Consider the following 19,850-nt stretch of genomic DNA (forward strand, 5'->3'; position numbering starts at 1 on the left):
GTTTCGATGGTACAATGGAGTAAGGAGTACTGTAGATATTGACATTTTGTTTCTGTTTCGATGGTACAAATGGAGTAGAGTTCTGCAGATTATTGAATTTTTGTTCCTGTTTCAATGGTACAAATGGGTAAGGAGTTCTGCAGATTATTGACAGTCCTTATCAAAATGTTTCTGTTTGCTGGAGTTCTCTTGTTTTCTAGCTGTCATATTGCTTGAAGACTTGGTAGCTGCTGAGTTGAGCTGTTATATTGCTGGGGAACTTGGCAGCTGCTGAAGTTAAAAGTGTGTACAAGTGGTAGCTGTCATATGGAGTGTGTCATTTCTTGTTTGCTCTTGTGTCTTGTCTGCTTGGGGAACTTGGCAGTTGTTGAAGTTGGTACAACTTGGAGCTACTCAAGTTAAAAGATCAGGCACAATCCCAGTTTAACTCTGAAGGGAAGTGTTGAATAGAATAACCCCTGTTGGTTTGAGGGGAGATGTTGATCAAAGAAAGAAGAAAGGGCAAAAAAAGTCAAGACAATGTTTTGTTTACTAACTCATGCGGTGGTCGTTTTTCATTATCATTGTCATCTCTCTCATTTCATATAAAAGAGAGGTCAACTGCAGTTTGTAATCTTCTGGAACAATAAAATCAGATCTACGAATTTCAGTTCTCAGTTTTCTTTCAATTTTGTTCCAAATCTCATAGTTATTTCATCGGTATCGGCTTGCTTTACTGCATGGTTTCATCTCTCTTCTCACTAAATGAATTACTGGATGCTTGAACATGATCTCCTTGTACTCATTCCATCAACCGTTAATTCAAGTTATGCCCACATGGGAAAAAAAAAGTTAGGTATAGAAGTACTATCTACAAAGTCTTTTACTTACTTCCTCTTCAGTATTGATTCATCACTCTTTGACTTCGAACTATTTTGTTTCTTTATCAAGATCAGTTTGCTTCGTTTGAGTGGTTTCGGTCCCTTTCGCTAACTGAGTTATTGGATGGTTAAAACAGGATTGCCTTCTTTACTCTTTCGGTTCACTATTAATTCCAAATATATTATGTACACATGATAATAGGTAGTACTATCTATCTATCAATATGTAATATTAGTTATTGAAAGATTTGATGATGCAACATATCACTTAATATGATCTACGTCTTCTACTTACCTGGCGTTATCCCAACTTCATAAGCATTCGTTTTGCATTCCAATTTTGTGGTTTCTTTACTGGAATCAACTTGCATCCTCTCAGTGATTTTGACTCCATAGTTGCAAGAATGAACAGGATCCATCTATTCACTTTTTTCGCCTTTATCAAAACGACAAATACGATAACAATTAAAATATAAGATTCAAGACAAACGAACATATATTATATAGGTTCAACCACAAATGTTAATTTCTCAAACAACCCCTTAAAGAGTTGAGAGACAAGGGGCTCAACCACAAATGTCATGGATTTAGTTATCGGAAAGAAGAAAGGAATTGGGATATTGTCACAAGTAAAGAACGATGAGTTTGAGCGAAAGCAAAGAGAATTTGGTTACTTTTCTCTAAGAATAATCCTGAAAATTGAATTCAACATACAAGAAAAATTCCAAACTTTTTGACAAACAGAAAAAGAAGTGGAAGATACATTAAAAGCAAATAAAGCTGGAAATTAAAGCATAATTAAGAATCTTAAGAAAAGGATGAGAGTCATGAGACACAATGATTGACAGAAAATACTTACTAGGTTCTGAATAGGAGAAAGTAGGGAGGCAAACAAATATTTCAATTAGAAGGTCATAATTGTTGGCGATTTTTTCGGCTGATGATGATGACTGGTATTGGTGAGAAGAAGAGGAGGCTATAGATTTAGTAGAGTCAGCTAGGGCTTTATTTGTGGAAAACACGATTGAGCATACGATGGGAAAACTACAATATATCAAGTGCGGTAATTAATTGAACACTTAGAATGCGACACAACAGTGAGAAATCCAAATAAGAAGCAACGATCAACAAATGAGGAGATAATAAAAACACAGTGGGACAGAAATAAGCAACATAATGAAAACACAAAGTAATGTGATTTAGAGGAAAATATACCTGAATCCGCAGGTAGTGATAATCCTCACTGTAGTACTACAATTTCAAAGAAACCCTAGATTTTTCTCCACACGATCTCTTCTCTTGCCAGTTGCCAACTGTAAGCCGCCACTCGCCAACCCTAAGTCGCTAATCACTGAGAACAAGGAGAAAAGGAAAATGACTTTTCGTTAGTCGGCAACCCTAAGTCGGCAGTCGCCAACCCTAAGTCGGCAGTGCTTCAGTTACTGAGAACAGGGAGAGTTATAGACTACAGAGAACAAGAAGAAAAGGCTTCTCCCATCTTTTTTTTCTAAGTACTTTAGTGGGACACGTGACAACCATTCAGGTGAAGTTTGAATTTTTAAATTTTGATGTTGGGGGCTTTATGAAATAGACCATCTTACTCTTCTTCGGATTTGCGAACGAATGTTCTGAAAACCGGATCGGGAGTCGACTCGGTCAGAGGATGGTGGAGTTGAGTCGGTCGGTCGGGTAAAGTGGAGATCCAATACTTGGTTCCTGGGGAGTGAGGATGGTGGAGTTGAGTCGGTCGGTCGGTCGGTCGGGTAGAGTGGAGATCCAATACTTGGTTCTAAGGGAGTGAGGATGGTGGAGTTGAGTCGATCGGTCGATCGGCTTGAGTGGACATTCAATACTTGGTTCCGGGGGAGTGAGGATGGTGGAGTTGAGTCGGTCGGTCGGTCGGGTTGGCCCAAATAGGAGAACGGGACTGAATAAGGAAGAGTCCAGGCCCAATCCCGATGTGGCCCCATCCGGATTAGGCCCATTTGATACGAAATACAGTCGGCCCAAACCATCGAGTCCGGGCCTCCAAATCTTAGTTCACTTCCTGGACCTATGAGCAAGTCCAGAGCCCACGGCACCCACATATCATTTTCCTATTCCAGATCAGTCTCCTATTCAAGGTCACCTTCCTATTCAGGTCACTTTCCTACTTGAGGTTACTTTCCTGTTCGGGATCACCTTCCTATTCGAACACTGGTAAGATAGCTCACCACCGCCCTAATTCCTCTAGGGTTTGTATCAGAGTCACATTAGGACTCCTGCTCCCACCAGGACTGGGAGACCAGACAGTCACTACATAAGCAAAAGTCAGCCTTCTCACAAGGGACATTAGATTACATTACACCTTCACACCCGAAGCTCCTACTTGAGAGTTTCATATCACTACCGTAGTCATAGTCCCCGACTAGAATTCCGGTAACATCTTTACTCCCTAGCCCTCACTATACTAGCCTCTTTCAGCCTTGCTGACTTGAGCATCGGAGTGCCTACGGCAAACACCACCCCGGTGTTTTTCGTTCGCTTCACGCTTGTTTCTTTACGTGTGCAGGTGCATCGGATTGCTAGTGGTCTCAACCTCACGGGACCAGACCCCCCCTTCCGTACATGTAGATTTTTACGTCTACAAATAATAAGTTCTAATGTGATAATTTAACGTTATCTAACAATATCGCGAACAAGAAAATTACTTTTGCACTTACCATAGTGACCGAAACTGATCAAATCTTCAATCAATTCAACACCTTTATCGTCATCCAAACGTATTTTTGTTTTTGACAGAAGATATTGAATTATTCCCTTATGCCCACAATTTGCTGCTGTATGAATTGGAAGATAACCCTCTTCGTTCCTTATGTTTGGAAATTCTGCGTGCCTAAGGACATAAGCTTTTGTAGCCTTTCTATTACCAAAAAAGGCAGCGTGGAATATAACGAATAGGCCATGCTCTCCTCTCAAATTTTGAAGTTTTTCTGCACTGATCTTGAATGCAAGCTTCTTTATAAGCCAAGTGGGGGCGCCTGATACATTAATCATGTGAAAAAAAGGTATCCCCAAATTCTGAAACAGTTTCAGTCAAGGCCCCAAGAGTGCTATCTACCAAATCTTGTAAAAGTGTCCAATTACGCTCCTGTACAGCCTTGATTAATGGCCTGAACTGAGCATTATCAACTATTATCACCTCAGTTGCTTTGTTCTCTGTCAATTCCAAATAATGTAAATGTGAAAATGTATGTAAAGAAACCACCCTTTGTGCAGGATGGATTGAGGGGTTAAAAGACCAACGGGTCTTGAGTTCGAGTTGTAGCAACGGGTGGTCACCAATTATCATAAGTCAAAAAAAAAAAAAAAAAAAAAAAAACATGTAAAGGATTTTAAAACTTATTATGAAATGCATGGAATTTCAATTATTATCCGAGTCACATACCTTTCGCTTTCAATTGTGATTCACAACTCTTTAGACTTTCGTTATTTGACCATTCATTCATAAGTCTTTCGAACTTCGTTACTTGGTCATGACAATCCCTCTCAATTCTGATTGATAAGTCTTTCGACCTTGTTACTTGGTCATGACGGTCCCTCTCAATTCTGATCCATAAGTTTTTCGACCTTCCTTACTTGATCATGAAGATCCCTCTCAATTCTGATCCATAAGTCTTTCGACCTTTGTTACTTGATAATGATGATCCCTCTCAATTCTGATCCATAAGTCTTTCGACCTTTGTTATTTGATAATGACGATCCCCCTCAATTATCCCTCTCAATTCTGATCCATAAGTCTTTCGACCTTTGTTATTTGATAATGACGATCCCCCTCAATTCTGATCCATAAGTCTTTCGACCTTTGTTATTTGATAATGACGATCCCTTTTAATTCTGATCTATAACATTAGTTATTGAAGGATCTGATCATGAATACTATGCAACATACCACTTAATACGATCTGCGTCTTTGGCGCTATCCCAAATTCATGAGCTTTCTTTTTGCATTCCAATTTCGTGGTTTCTTTATTGGAATCAACTTGTATCGTCTCAATGATTTTGACTCCAGAGTTAGAAGATTGAACAGGATCCATCTATTCACTTCTTTCGCCTTTATCAAAACTACGAATACGGTGACAATCAAATTATAAGATTCTAGACAAACGAGCATATATTATAGAGGCTAAACCACAAATACCAATTTCTCAAACAACCCTTAAAGAGTTCAGAGACAACGGGCTCAACCACAAATGCTATGTGTTGATGCGGGATTTTGCACCAACGAAACGCAGGTGTGAAATGTTGTGGGAGGCCTCGAAATCACACGTGAAAGTAATGGGTAGAGGATAGTAAATGCAATGGAGACAGTTTTTAAAGTGGTTCGGATGCTAAGGTAGCAAGTCCTACGTCCACTAATGCTTGTATTGATTATGGGGGTCAGGTCGCTATTAGCTGACTAACTTTACAATAATACAAGGTATAAATTGATAAGAAATGAAAGTATATCTAATCAAGCGAAAAGTGTCCGAATCCCCTTAATGAAAGATGAATTCCTAATTTATAGTCGGATGCCCTGAGGCAATGATCACTAAATCTGCAAGTTGGTGGGATTATCCGTGCAAATCCTTCTTTATGTCACATTGCCCACCTTCTAGAGTGATTTGCGCTATTTAGAGCAGGGATTGGACATATGGGAGCACCACAGCCTCCTGACTAGCCTAACGCGCGCCCACTACCTTGACAGACGCAGACAGTGGCTGTCCCAATGATCTGACTTTTGCGGGTTAAAGGGTCTTGACGTCAGCCCTTATATTTTTAGGGGTAATAGAAGCCCCCTAGTTTTTAAGGTTTGAAGATTGAACCTTGGAAACTACAGGTCGTGCTACAGTTAGATGATTTTTGGAAACTTTAATCTGTTCGAAAGTAGGTCGGAGAGGCATATGCGCGAGCGCGACCTCACATGCTCAAGGGCGAGCGACCTGGTTTCGCCTGACATTGGCCGTTCATTCTGGTGGTAGGAAGGCATTTAATGGGGCCACCCCTGCGTTGACAGGTGTACCTCTTGTGTGGGGATATCAGCCAATCACATTTAATGCCTTGCATGCTAAAATAGTGCGCTTTATCAGGGCATTAAATGCAATATGCGTTGGAACAGTGTACCTTACCAGAGCATTAAATGAAGATTTGAGACGCAATTAATGCACTAAGAGAGATATGGCCGTCGTTTGAGCTTTTCAACTGGGAAGGCGAAAGTCTGACCTCATCCAATCGTTTTGCTCACCCTCCCTCGCTGATGAGTGACACGTGGCCAAGATCAATGGTAAGAAACCTTTACCGTTCGAACATTGTTTCAATTCTGAGAAATCCAAACGCCGACCCACGCGCTATAAAAACCACAAATCGTTCTTAGGCAATGTCACCAAAGCCCTTTTTACAGAGAACAAGAGATTTCCGCAGGCCAAGAACCTTTGTCTTCCAGACTTACATCTTTCCGGCATCTGAAGCGGACACCGTCGCTGTACTTTGAGAGGTAAGAGTTTTCTTATCATCATCTCGTTTTTTCCATGATTTAATGGCGTCGGTCTTTCGATAACCCATCGGAGACTAGTCGTCTGTACCGGGTTGGAGCTGTGAATGGCAGCTCAAACCATGTTGCTAGGGTATTTATTTAGGGTTTAGGGAGTTTATTTCCTCCCATGTCATCGTACGGTATAGCGTACAGAGACCAAATAATCCCTCTGCTTGTCGTTGTTGCAGACTGGCAAAATGGACCACTCGAATACCAGGCTTGAGCCGGGAACCAGCTCATCCCCGCATGCTGCTCCTAGCATCCCTCTTGAGGTTTTCTCGGTACTCACCGAGGAAGAACTTGAGAGGGTAATAAACCAGTTCGGCATCGAAATGGACGTGTTCCACGACCTGACGCACTCGTCGCAATACCCATCGAAAGGCCTAGCCGCGATCTCCGAGGAGATTATCAAGGGTGGAGGACTTATTCCCCTGCACCCTTTCATCAGGTCAGTTTTGGACCACTTCGGGGTTGCACCGATGCAGCTGACCCCGAACGCGTACGTCATTGCTGTTGCAATGTACATCGCGTGCTAGGAAAACGGACTAGGCGAGCTGACAGCCTTGAAGCTCGGCTGCTCATATTATCTGAAGAAGAGCAAGGACAAGGATTTGTATTACTTGTCCAGGCGACCTACCATTGCTGATGGGATACACAGTTATCCCAGCAATGCGGGGGCCTATGAAACAAAGTTCTTCTTCTTTCGTTATGATGGCCATTGCCGCTTCCAGGATCCGAGTAGGCCTCTTTCTCTTTGCTTGCATTTCTGTTTTATTTTTGGTGAACTCATTGTGCTCGCTCTAACGACCAGGTTTTTATTTCCTTACAGTTAACAAGACAACTGAAATAGGGCTGCTCCACGATAGGAGGAGAATCTTTCAGTTCGGCTCCCTTTCTGAGGACAACTGACATTGCCTGTTCATTCTGGTGGATATAGATATAATCTTAAAAGACTATCATTTTGATACTAATACGATACTTAACCTCTCGCCAAGAATTTTGCTTAGTGGTAGTGGATTGTTTTGTAAATCTACATCTTTTTCAAAAGTGTTGCTATAATATAATTTTTTTTTCTTGTTTATAGTTATCTAGAATTCGAGTGAGTTGTGATTAATGATCGATATTATGACCAATACAGTTTATTAAAATAAAAAGGAATCAATAAAAAATCATCATGAATTATTAAATTATTTATTTCTCTCCAGTAAATACGAAGACAAATTTGAAAAAAAAAAAAAGAATGTAATCAAACCAAGCGTCCCAAAATTTTCTTGCATTGAAATATCAGTGTTTTCAGCCATTGACCGATTTCGAAGAGGTTAGCCCACATAAAGTGGCAAATGGCGAAACTCCATTGGGGTGGCACCCGAAAATTTAAAAAAAAAAAAAAAATTAGATCCTAAAGTAATTATGCGTATTTTTAGGTAAATTTTTTTAGCCCCTACAGATTTATTTTATTCACCAACACCAACACCACCCCCCACACCAAACACTACCACCACCCACACCCAGCACCACCACCGCCCATACCAAGCACCACCACCATCGCCACCGCCACCACCACCCACACCAAGCACCACCACCAGGAGATATAAAGCATAAAAATGAGAGACCAGGCTGACATAAATGCAGGCTATCAGAAAATACAAAAGGTATTCAACCCCTCTTGACATGTCATATTTACAATTGGTGGCCAAAACTGTCGCCATTATAGATATGATGTAACTTCCCATCACTAAGACCTTTCTGTATTTGTCTTCATAATCATCATTAGATTTGTTTACCGGAGAAGTGCGCCGACGAGTGCCTGAATGAGTGCTCGAAGGATTGCTCGGAGGGGGCCGAGGGGGGTCTACAGTTGAGGTTGCCAGAATTTGATACAGAATATCAATCAAATGCTCGTGAAGAGACTCCCGGTTGTGGATCCTAAATAGAATGGAATTGCATCATTAGACAATAAAACAAAATCAACATTTACCAAATCAAGAATATGTACCTTTCTGATTCTGGGTTCACATTAGTGCTCAAAGGAGTGTTGGGAGGGGCCGGAGGAGTGCTCTGGGTTCACAGGTGCATCATCTAGAATTTGATACGGAATATTAATCAAATCCTCTTGAAGAGACTCCCGGTTGTGGATCCTAAATAGAATGGAATTGCATCATTAGACAATAAAACAAAATCAACACTTACCAAATCAAGAATACAAACCTTTCTGATTCTAGGCTAAACCTTTTTCCCAAAGAATCACACTAGTACTTGAACTTGATGCGTCTCTGGTTGGGGACATTTTCTTTTTTAACAGAGGAAGTTTGTTTTCTTCACCTTCCATTGCAATAGTGAGAGAAACCCTGCGTGATGGAAAGCATTTCCAATTAGATTAATATTCATCCTTTCAAATTTCTAACATGTAATATCGAAATAAAGTACAAAATTTCCCACTGCCACCATCACCCACACCAGCCACCACCACCACCAACACCAAGCACCACCATCACCACCACCACCACCCACAGCCAGCACCATCACCACCATAACCACCAAGCATTACCACCACCCATACAAAGCACAACCGCCAACACCAACACCAACACCACCCACCAAGCACCACCACCGCCCACACCAAGCACCACCACCCCCCACACCAAGCACCACCACCACCACCACCACCACCCACACAAACCTAAAACATTGGAAGGAACTAGGTAGAAATACCTTCAAATGGTGTCATCGTTGACGTAATGGCAGTGATCGGTGAAATAAATCTAACTCGATTTCGAGCAAGCAAGGGTGTCGTCGTCGTCCTTGATTTCACATTTCAGAGAGACTCTGGGTTTTTAGACTTTTGAGCAAAAATGAAAATGGTTTAGTTGTAGGTTTTTCGGAATGAAAAACACAGGTTTTAAGTGGAAACCGGTTTTATATCAACCCGGACCGGAGCTGGGGCGGTTCACGGTGGAAAAATCATTACTTGGTTTATTATTCTTATATGTATTAAATAATATTTTGAAAAAAATAAAACTAGTTGATTATTACAATGTAGGATTTTAAATTAATAAAAATACCTCCCTAAGTTTGTTTATTTATTAAACACCCCTATAATAAAATATTAAAAATTAACATAAACACTCCCACCCACCCACCCACCCATTAAATACCGATAGTCGGCCACCACTGAGGCACTGACGGAGGGTGGTCAAAGTCGCTGGATTTGATCAGTCGTGCGTCGATAATATGGGTGTATTTGTAAGTTTTTAAGGTTTTTTTAGGGGTAATTGTAATTTTACTGGGTACCCAGAACCGAAACCAGAACCGTTGTTACAGGTTCCGATTCTGGGTACCTAGGAACCGGAACCGTCAGTTTCGGTTCCAAATTTCAAGGAACCATCAGTCGCCATTGACGGTTAGATTTGGTCGTCAACGACTGTCACATCTTGGCTATCGTTGATGACTGGCTACAGTCAGATCTTTGGTCGTAGATCTAGCATTTTTCGGACAGATCCACCGTGTAAAATATTCTGTTTATCTAGATTTTTTGTAGTTCATTTAGATCACATCACATCAAATTTATAAAATATTCTGATTAGAAAGGGACAAATTGTTTAATTATTACTTCATTTATTTATCATTGACATGAAATGCAAATGTAATTTTAATTTCTCAATTCGCACACTTTTGACTGTTTGTCTCTCTATATATCCTTTGTCAATTCAACAATCCCTTTCTTGCAAATTTTAGTTATAGCTACTAAATTCTAAATTGATATAATTATAAAAAAAAAAAAAAAAAATTGAAAAGACTAGATTGGAATGGTTTTGGCCAAAATGTTTGGATTCTCTCCCTCCTTGGAACTAGCTTGGGCCATATTTCCTCCATTGTTTTTCCCATTCCACAATCCAAGTGTTTTAGGACTTGGAGTAAAATTCTTCAATTCAACCAAATTAGCAAGTGTTTTAGGACTTGTAATTCTTTATCCACTTATGTTTACAGGTGTTTTAAGATTTGTAAACGTATCATAAACATACCTTCAAATTTTCAATACATCAACATTAAAATTAATAAATGTTGAATAAATCACTAATTATACAAAAGAGACAATAATTTAACGTGCTTGGGCATAAGACTTACATCCGCACATGAAAGACATATAGACTCAAACTTCTAAGAAATTTACAATAGAAAACTAGTCAAAATCCTTTACATTTGGAAAGGACCTGCGAGTTAGGTAAAAACGATAAGTGGTGACAAAACCATAATTAATTAAAAACAATATAATATTAAGAATGTTTGCTACTTTAATGTGTAGATCAAATATTGGCAAAATTAATCGTGAGTGATGGTGTCCTCATTGGTAGTAGACTCTAATTTGCAAGTCTTGGTCAAGTTAATCATGAGAATTTAACAACTATAAGTATGAAGGGTTTAATTTTGTTGAAATTACTGATGAGTTGCAAGGAAATTTCTTAGAAAGAGAAAATGTTAGTGATGGACAAATATATTAATTGTATAATAGTTTCAGATTATAATAATATTTTTTAAATTACATTAATGATTAATAATATTTCTTGTAGTATGTTCTAGTTAATTATATAAAACATTACACGTTAGAAATTAATTAATCGGAATCCAGACAATAGTGACCAGATTCTGGCTTCTCAAAAATAATTGATATTGAAATGATTGTTTTTAAATAGCGCTATACCTGTAAATAGTAGAGATAATGAATCAATTTAATTAGCAGGGCAATTGTTTTTTGTAAGATTGAAAACCGTAACGTTGATAGCGGCAAACTAGTGAAAAAATCTATCCACTACCACTGAGTTGAACACACAAAAGAAAACTAATAAAAGAAAGCAAAGACATATATATTATGATCAACCTAATGGTAAATTAACGAGGACTTTCAGCAACCTTGAGTGCTCGAGGGATACTACGTGACATGCTTCTATGCATGCGAACTTGTACATACAACTAAAGTTGACTATATATAATGCAAGAAGATATCAAACGGATATCAATTATAAGGTAATAATTGAATCCACATGTATTGGGATCTTCTCCTTATCTCAATTTACCTTGAGAAGTTTTGATTTATTTTATAGAGAAAATCAAAATGAGGATACATGTTTAAAAGGATATAAAAAAGACAAAAAATAATGTGACACTTAACTGTGATAACAATAATATTAAAAAGTTGTAATGTGAAAATTTAACGTTATCTAACCATATCGCAAACAATAAAATTACTTTTGCACTTACCATAGTAATCATATCGTAAACAGTAAAATTATTTTGTACTTACCATAGTGATCAGAACTGATCAGATCTTTAATCAGTTTAACACATTTATCATCATCCAAACGTACTGTTTTTTTTGACAAAAGATATTGAATTATTCCCTTGTAGCCCGCTTCTGCTGCTTCATGAATTGGAAGATAACCCTCTCCGTTCCTTATGTTTGGAAATTTTGTGTGCCTCTGAAATAACTTTGACAGCGTTTGTATTGCCAAGATAGTAGCGTGGAACATAACGGATAAGCCAAGATCTCCTCTCAAATTTGAAGTTCTTCTGCTTGATCTTGAATGCAAGCTTCTTTGTAAGCAAAGTGGGGGCTCTGATACATTAATTATGTGAAAAATGGTATCCCCAAATTCTGAAACAGTTTCAGTCAAGGCCCCAGGAGTGCTATCTACCAAATTTGTAAAATCATCCAATTACGCTCCTGTACACCTTGATTAATGGCCTGAACCGAGCTTAACATCTATTGTCACCCTATCGTTTTGTTCTCTGTCAATTCCAAATAATGTAGATGTGAAAATGTATGTAATGACTTTAAAATTTATTATGAATACCATGAAATTTCCCGTTTTATCCGAGTCACATACCTTTCCCTTTAAATACTGATTGATCACGTTCAGTTTTTTCAGTAAGATCAACTTGCTTCGTTTGAATGATTTCATCTCCCTTTTTGCTAATGGAGTTATTAAGTGGTTGAACCCTATCACCTCCTGTACTTTTTCCGTTCATTATTAATTCCAAATTATGTACACATGAGAAAAAAAAAATTATGAGTTAAACCACTATCTACATAGTCTTTTAACTTACTATATATGTTCACTATTATTTCCAGCTTGGCTCATTTAAGTGGTTTCGTCTACCTTTTTTGCTTATTGAGTTATTGGATGGTTGAAAATGAATGCCTTTTCTAGTTTTTCCGTTCACTATTAATTTCAATAATTATGTATACATGATAATAAGTACTAGTATATGAATCTATCGATATGTAATATAGTTATGAAAGATCTATGAATACTATGCAACATATCACTTATATGATCTCCGTCTTATACTTACCTTGCGTTGTCCCAGATTCATGAGCATTCTTTTTGCATTCCATTTCGTGGTTCCTTTATTGGAATCAACTTGCATCGTCTTAGTGATTTTGACTCCGGAGTTGGAATTGAACAAGATCCATCTATTCATTCTTTTGCCTTTATCAAAACTACAAATACGGATAATCAATTAAATAGATTCAAGACGAACGAGCATATATTACAGAGGCTCAACCACAGATGCCAATTTCTCAACAACTCCTTAAAGAGTTCAGACAATGGCTCAACCACAAATGCTATGGATTTTCATCGAAAAGAAAGGATAGAGATATTGTCACAGTAAAGAACGATTAGTTTGAGCGAAAGCAAAGAGAATTTGGTTACTTTTCTATGAGAATAATCCTGAAAATTGAATTCAATGTACAAGAAAAAGGAACTGAACGATACATGAAAAGCAATAAAGCTGGAAATTAAAGCATAATTAAATCTTAAGAAAATGATGAGACGCAATGATTTTGCGATGGAAGAAAAGGAAAATGCTTTATGTTTGGGATAGACCTACAAGTGGGGGACTATAGTTCTAATTTTTTGACAAACGAGAAAAGGAAGTGGACGATACATTAAAAGCAAATAAAGGTGGAAATTAAAGCATAATTAAGAATCTTAAAAGACAAGACAGATTTCGTATGTGAAAGAAAAGGAAAATGCTTTATGTTATGTTTTGCGATGGAAAGAGAATTTGGTTACTTTCCTATGAAAATAATCCTGAAAGTTGAATTCAACTTACAAGAAGTGGGGGATTAATAGTTCTAAACTTTTGACGAACTAGAAAAGGAAGTGGATGATCATTAAAAGCAAATAAAAGTGGAAATTAAAGCATAATTAAAATCTTAAGAAATGATGAGACACAATGATTTTGCAGTGGAAAGAAAAGGAAAATGCTTTATGTAATCCATGGTCAGATAAAGACGATGAGTGGTGACATAACCTTAATTAAAGTAATATAATATTTAGAATATTTAATTAGTGGATCAAATGCTCGTTATTAGATTCTAATAAATCAATAGAAATACTATTAATTTCAATAAATAGTTCCTTATGACTCTTAAAGTTATATTCCAAATATTTTGTTAGAATTCACATGAAAATTGCATTGATAAATTATCAATATATTGGTCAATTAGAAATCTAAATCTATATAATATACTATATTTATATTGAACTGTTCTTCTTTTCAGTATTTTAAATTAACGAAAATTTCCTATCAACTTCCTATATAATAATTTAATTAATCATAAATTGGAAATTGGAGTTGTTAAATTTAAAAAGCAGAGAGAGAGGGTGAAATTTGAAATTTAGCTTAAAGACAAGGACCAAAAGGAATTTAATTCCAAATGGGCAGGCATAAAGATCCAGCCTTTTAAATTGTACAAATGTACAGCTCAGCTCAGCTGAGTGCAAATCCTGGTTATCACTTACTAAACAAATCCTAAAAATTTAATAAGGATATTCACAAAATAGATTCCTTTATAAATTTAATTCAATTCATTATAATTAATAGACTGATCACAACATACTCCAAAAATCAAGTAGAATTCGGCTAAATTAAAAACATGGACTTAATCACACTTACTTGCAAATTCAGACCAAGACAAGTAGAAACATTTCAAGTCTAAAGGATTACTCTACCAACTTGAATTAATTCATCACCAAATCTCCTGCCAAGACTTGGATAAATAATGCACACTAAGAGCACAAAAGTTCTCTCAAATGGATAAATCAATTTCATATTTTTCATAAACTAATTGTTAGAATGAAATAGTTGCTCTTATATAGCCAAATACAAAGATAAACAAGTAATTAACAAATATAATAAAATAAAAAAAAACTTAACTAATATTACAAGCCATTCATTCAAATAGCAAGGTCATGCCTATTTAATACAAAGATAATAATTCCCTAATTCTGGGATCTATATCTTTAACCACCCTATTAATTGAAATAAGCTTACTTCATTAGATCAAAACTTAATCAATGATCCTAATTAAGTCTATTAATAAGGATGTAAGAGTTTAGCCTTGAAATCATGCAAATGGATCCAATAAGGGTTCATGTGGATCTTCCCCTTTGGAATGAGACTTGAGCCGATTTGACTTTGTCAACACCTAGACTTCTTTCTTGGTAGATTTAAGCTTCACTTGTTGAGCTTAGACTGAATGTCATTAGTCGCTACAATTTAGACCAAGTAGGCCTTGATTTTGTGCTAAATTAACCAATAACCAGTCTATTTCTGTAACTGGGCTGTGGTCTGCCCAACACCTTTGGACCAGAAGCCCATGAAATTAGGCCATTTTAAAACCCAAATTAATATTATAATGAGATAAAAGTATATTATAATTATTATTTAAGCAAACCTTAGGAGACCTAAAAGGCACTATTATATTAAATAGTAGAATGATAAATACATGAACTGATTACAAGGGAATAATAATAATACAAAAAAAAAAAAAAAAATCACTATAGGAGATGAAATTAACACCTCATACGAGTTTAGTCACTAAAGGAAGAACTTGTGTGGCTACTATTGCCAGAGTGACATCCTTAATTATCTATTTGGGGTTATGGGAATGCTTGGTCTATAAGTGGGAAAGAAAATTTCAACCAATAGAGGAAATTGCAATATGACAAATAAGGTCACTGGGAGGCATCCGAATAGCGAAATTGGAATGACAGTCAAATTCCATGAATGAGAAAGAAATGTGTAAACGGTAGCACCAAATGCTACCATCATGCTTGCAATAGAAAAGAATAGCGTGATAAGGCCGATGATTAACTTCCTTGGCAATGACATCAAAAAGTCGTCTTCTGAGTATCGTGAAGTGAGGATTGCCAAGAACATCAGAATTGAAGCTGTGGAAGAAAACAGTGCAAGCGCATCTGATATGACAAAGACAATGAAAGCTATGTCATGCAAGAAATTGGGTATCCCCTCATTGTTGTTGCCACCTGGTATGGTGAAAGCTACTGCAAAAACTACAGTTATTATCAATGCGCCTACAACTTGCATGATGTAGCGGTTCCCTTCATCCATTTTTCACCTTGTTTAACCAATTCCTTGTGTCCTTCAGTAAAGACTTCTCTCGGAGTTTTATTATCCATATTTTGTTGCTCTTGAAGAGATGGATGGACATAACTTTCCACAGCCTGAAGATAAAACCTTAGCTAGTGTAAGCATGAGCAGTAATAAATTTGATTCTCAAACAAAAAATCTCTAATATTGTAAAAGAACTAAATGTTATAAACAAATTATTAAAGAGGCCAGAAAAAATAAAGGAAACTTTAGAATTAAAATTAAAATTATATATAGGCCAGATTTCTAAATCTCTTGCACATTCAATTATAAATTTATAATCCTATATGAGAAATGAAAGTACAGCAGTTTGATGTAAGATCAAGGCATCTAGAGGCAAGAATAAGATTTAAATAGAATAATCATTTGAAGTAATAGTTAAGATGATAAAATAAGTTGTATATTTTTTTTTTCTCTTTTGCAGGTTGTATATTTACCTTGAACCATTGTAGCTCTCTCTGCATTTGCAATGCTGCACCAGAGATCTGACTTGACGCTGCCTACTGTCCAGCCAAATGCAAAAGGTTGTCAGCTTTTCCAACTTTTTTGGCCGCTTTCCACTCGTATTGATACAGATTCCTTTCTTTTACAATTTTAAAAATCTTTTCTTGGCGATGTAAAATTGCCATATGAAGTAGACCGTAATTATTATCTGTGTAGTGGAAGTTATAAGCATAGAAATAAGCATTCAAAATTTCATTGACAATCTCGCAAATCCCAAGTTTTGCAGCTTCAGGAAATGCCGGCCAGAAAGTTTTAAGGGCCTCTGTGGAATTCCACGTAACGTCATTACCATGACACAAGATTCTAACAATGTCAAGGGTTTGCATATGTGTCAACTTTATATCGCGAATGTTTTTTATGTCTGGGACTGAAATTAAACAACTCAAGTCAATAAAACAAGATAAAGAATTCCTTCAAGATACTCCTTGTAATTAAGATAATTGTTCGATACCAATTACCTAGCAGCATAAGGACATGCCAGATCGTTTGTCGCAGAGCACCTGTGTAGTAACAAATATGTACTATTATAAATTGTTTTGGTTTGTAGGATAATCCATTTCAGAAAGACTACTTATTTAGCATATTTGTATAGATAGATAGGTAGATAGATAGACAGAAAGATAGATAGATAGATGGATAGATAGATAAGAGTTGTACAAACCAAATGAAGCATAGATTATTCGACGAATAGATACAAAATGTTTGCATTCTTTAAACTTGTCTAAACACTTAACCGCGTTTTCTATGTCCCCATTGTTACTTTGATTGTAAGGAACATATTCCTCTCGCAGAGGAATCCCTGCAGAGACAGGCAACAACAATAAGACCATGTGAATATAAGAGATGGGTTTGTTAGAGTGTATCTGACTATCTGAGTCTATACTACATGAGAGGAAGAATGTTGTTACTAACAATCATAGATCAAGCGTCTCCAAAACCCAAGGCGACTCCAACTCGCACTTTCAAAAGCCAGAGGCTTACCAGCCAATATATCTAATATACTTTTTCTGTCTGAATTGTTTTCAAGAGCTAACTTTGGATATCGCTTCCATAAATCTAGCGCTATACCTGTAAATGGAGTAGAGATAATGAATGCAATTTAATTAGCAGGGCAATTGTTTTGTTGTAAGATTGAAAACCGTAACGTTGATAGCGGCAAACTAGGATGAAAAAATCTATCCACTGACCACTGAGTTGAACACACAAAAGAAAACTAATAAAAGAAAGCAAAGACAATATATATTATGATCAACCTAATGGTAAATTAACGAGGACTTTCAGCAACCTTTGAGTGCTCGAGGGATACTACAGTGACATGCTTCTATGCATGCGAACTTGTACATACAACTAAAGTTGACTATATATAATGCAAGAAGATATCAAACGGATATCAATTATAAGGTAATAATTGAATCCACATGTATTGGGATCTTCTCCTTATCTCAATTTACCTTGAGAAGTTTTGATTTATTTTATAGAGAAAATCAAAATGAGGATACATGTTTAAAAGGAATATAAAAAAGACAAAAAAATAATGTGACACTTAACTGTGATAACAATAATATTAAAAAGTTGTAATGTGAAAATTTAACGTTATCTAACCATATCGCAAACAATAAAATTACTTTTGCACTTACCATAGTAATCATATCGTAAACAGTAAAATTATTTTTGTACTTACCATAGTGATCAGAACTGATCAGATCTTTAATCAGTTTAACACATTTATCATCATCCAAACGTACTGTTGTTTTTGACAAAAGATATTGAATTATTCCCTTGTAGCCCGCTTCTGCTGCTTCATGAATTGGAAGATAACCCTCTCCGTTCCTTATGTTTGGAAATTTTGTGTGCCTCTGGAAATAAACTTTGACAGCGTTTGTATTGCCAAGAATAGTAGCGTGGAACATAACGGATAAGCCAAGATCTCCTCTCAAATTTTGAAGTTCTTCTGCAGTGATCTTGAATGCAAGCTTCTTTGTAAGCAAAGTGGGGGCATCTGATACATTAATTATGTGAAAAATGGTATCCCCAAATTCTGAAACAGTTTCAGTCAAGGCCCCAGGAGTGCTATCTACCAAATATTGTAAAATCATCCAATTACGCTCCTGTACAACCTTGATTAATGGCCTGAACCGAGCATTAACATCTATTGTCACCTCAATCGTTTTGTTCTCTGTCAATTCCAAATAATGTAGATGTGAAAATGTATGTAAATGACTTTAAAATTTATTATGAATACCATGAAATTTCCCGTTTTATCCGAGTCACATACCTTTCCCTTTAAATACTGATTGATCACGTTCAGTTTTTTCAGTAAGATCAACTTGCTTCGTTTGAATGATTTCATCTCCCTTTTTGCTAATGGAGTTATTAAGTGGTTGAACCCTATCACCTCCTGTACTTTTTCCGTTCATTATTAATTCCAAATTATGTACACATGAGAAAAAAAAAATTATGAGTTATAACCACTATCTACATAGTCTTTTAACTTACTATATATGTTCACTATTATTTCCAGCTTGGCTCATTTAAGTGGTTTCGTCTACCTTTTTTGCTTATTGAGTTATTGGATGGTTGAAAATGAATGCCTTTTCTAGTTTTTCCGTTCACTATTAATTTCAAATATATTATGTATACATGATAATAAGTACTATGTATCTATGAATCTATCGATATGTAATATTAGTTATTGAAAGATCTAATGAATACTATGCAACATATCACTTAATATGATCTCCGTCTTATACTTACCTTGCGTTGTCCCAGATTCATGAGCATTCTTTTTGCATTCCAATTTCGTGGTTCCTTTATTGGAATCAACTTGCATCGTCTTAGTGATTTTGACTCCGGAGTTGGAAGATTGAACAAGATCCATCTATTCACTTCTTTTGCCTTTATCAAAACTACAAATACGGTGATAATCAAATTATAAGATTCAAGACGAACGAGCATATATTACAGAGGCTCAACCACAGATGCCAATTTCTCAAACAACTCCTTAAAGAGTTCAGAGACAATGGGCTCAACCACAAATGCTATGGATTTAGTCATCGGAAAGAAGAAAGGAATAGAGATATTGTCACAAGTAAAGAACGATTAGTTTGAGCGAAAGCAAAGAGAATTTGGTTACTTTTCTATGAGAATAATCCTGAAAATTGAATTCAATGTACAAGAATTAAAGGAACTGAACGATACATGAAAAGCAAATAAAGCTGGAAATTAAAGCATAATTAAGAATCTTAAGAAAATGATGAGACGCAATGATTTTGCGATGGAAAGAAAAGGAAAATGCTTTATGTTTGGGATAGACCTACAAGTGGGGGACTAATAGTTCTAAATTTTTTGACAAACGAGAAAAGGAAGTGGACGATACATTAAAAGCAAATAAAGGTGGAAATTAAAGCATAATTAAGAATCTTAAAAAAAGGACAAGACAGATTTCGTAGTGGAAAGAAAAGGAAAATGCTTTATGT

At 36.4% G+C, this 19,850-nt stretch overlaps 1 protein-coding gene across 1 annotated transcript; it reads right to left on the reverse strand.

Moving 5' to 3' along the window:
- Positions 1–16,370: 16,370 nt before the first annotated feature.
- LOC116134518 lies at positions 16,371–19,535 on the reverse strand. Its single transcript, XM_031420211.1, has 5 exons — positions 19,129–19,535; positions 18,650–18,772; positions 18,056–18,550; positions 16,833–16,874; positions 16,371–16,741 (listed from the first exon to the last, which is right to left on the reverse strand). Exons 1-5 carry the CDS (start codon positions 19,250–19,252, stop codon positions 16,371–16,373), a joined length of 1,155 nt encoding a protein of 384 aa, XP_031276071.1. The 5' UTR covers positions 19,253–19,535.
- Positions 19,536–19,850: the final 315 nt, after the last annotated feature.

Source organism: Pistacia vera, unplaced genomic scaffold (assembly GCF_008641045.1).
Source record: "Pistacia vera cultivar Batoury unplaced genomic scaffold, PisVer_v2 Contig289, whole genome shotgun sequence".
Taxonomy (NCBI): Eukaryota; Viridiplantae; Streptophyta; class Magnoliopsida; order Sapindales; family Anacardiaceae; genus Pistacia; species Pistacia vera.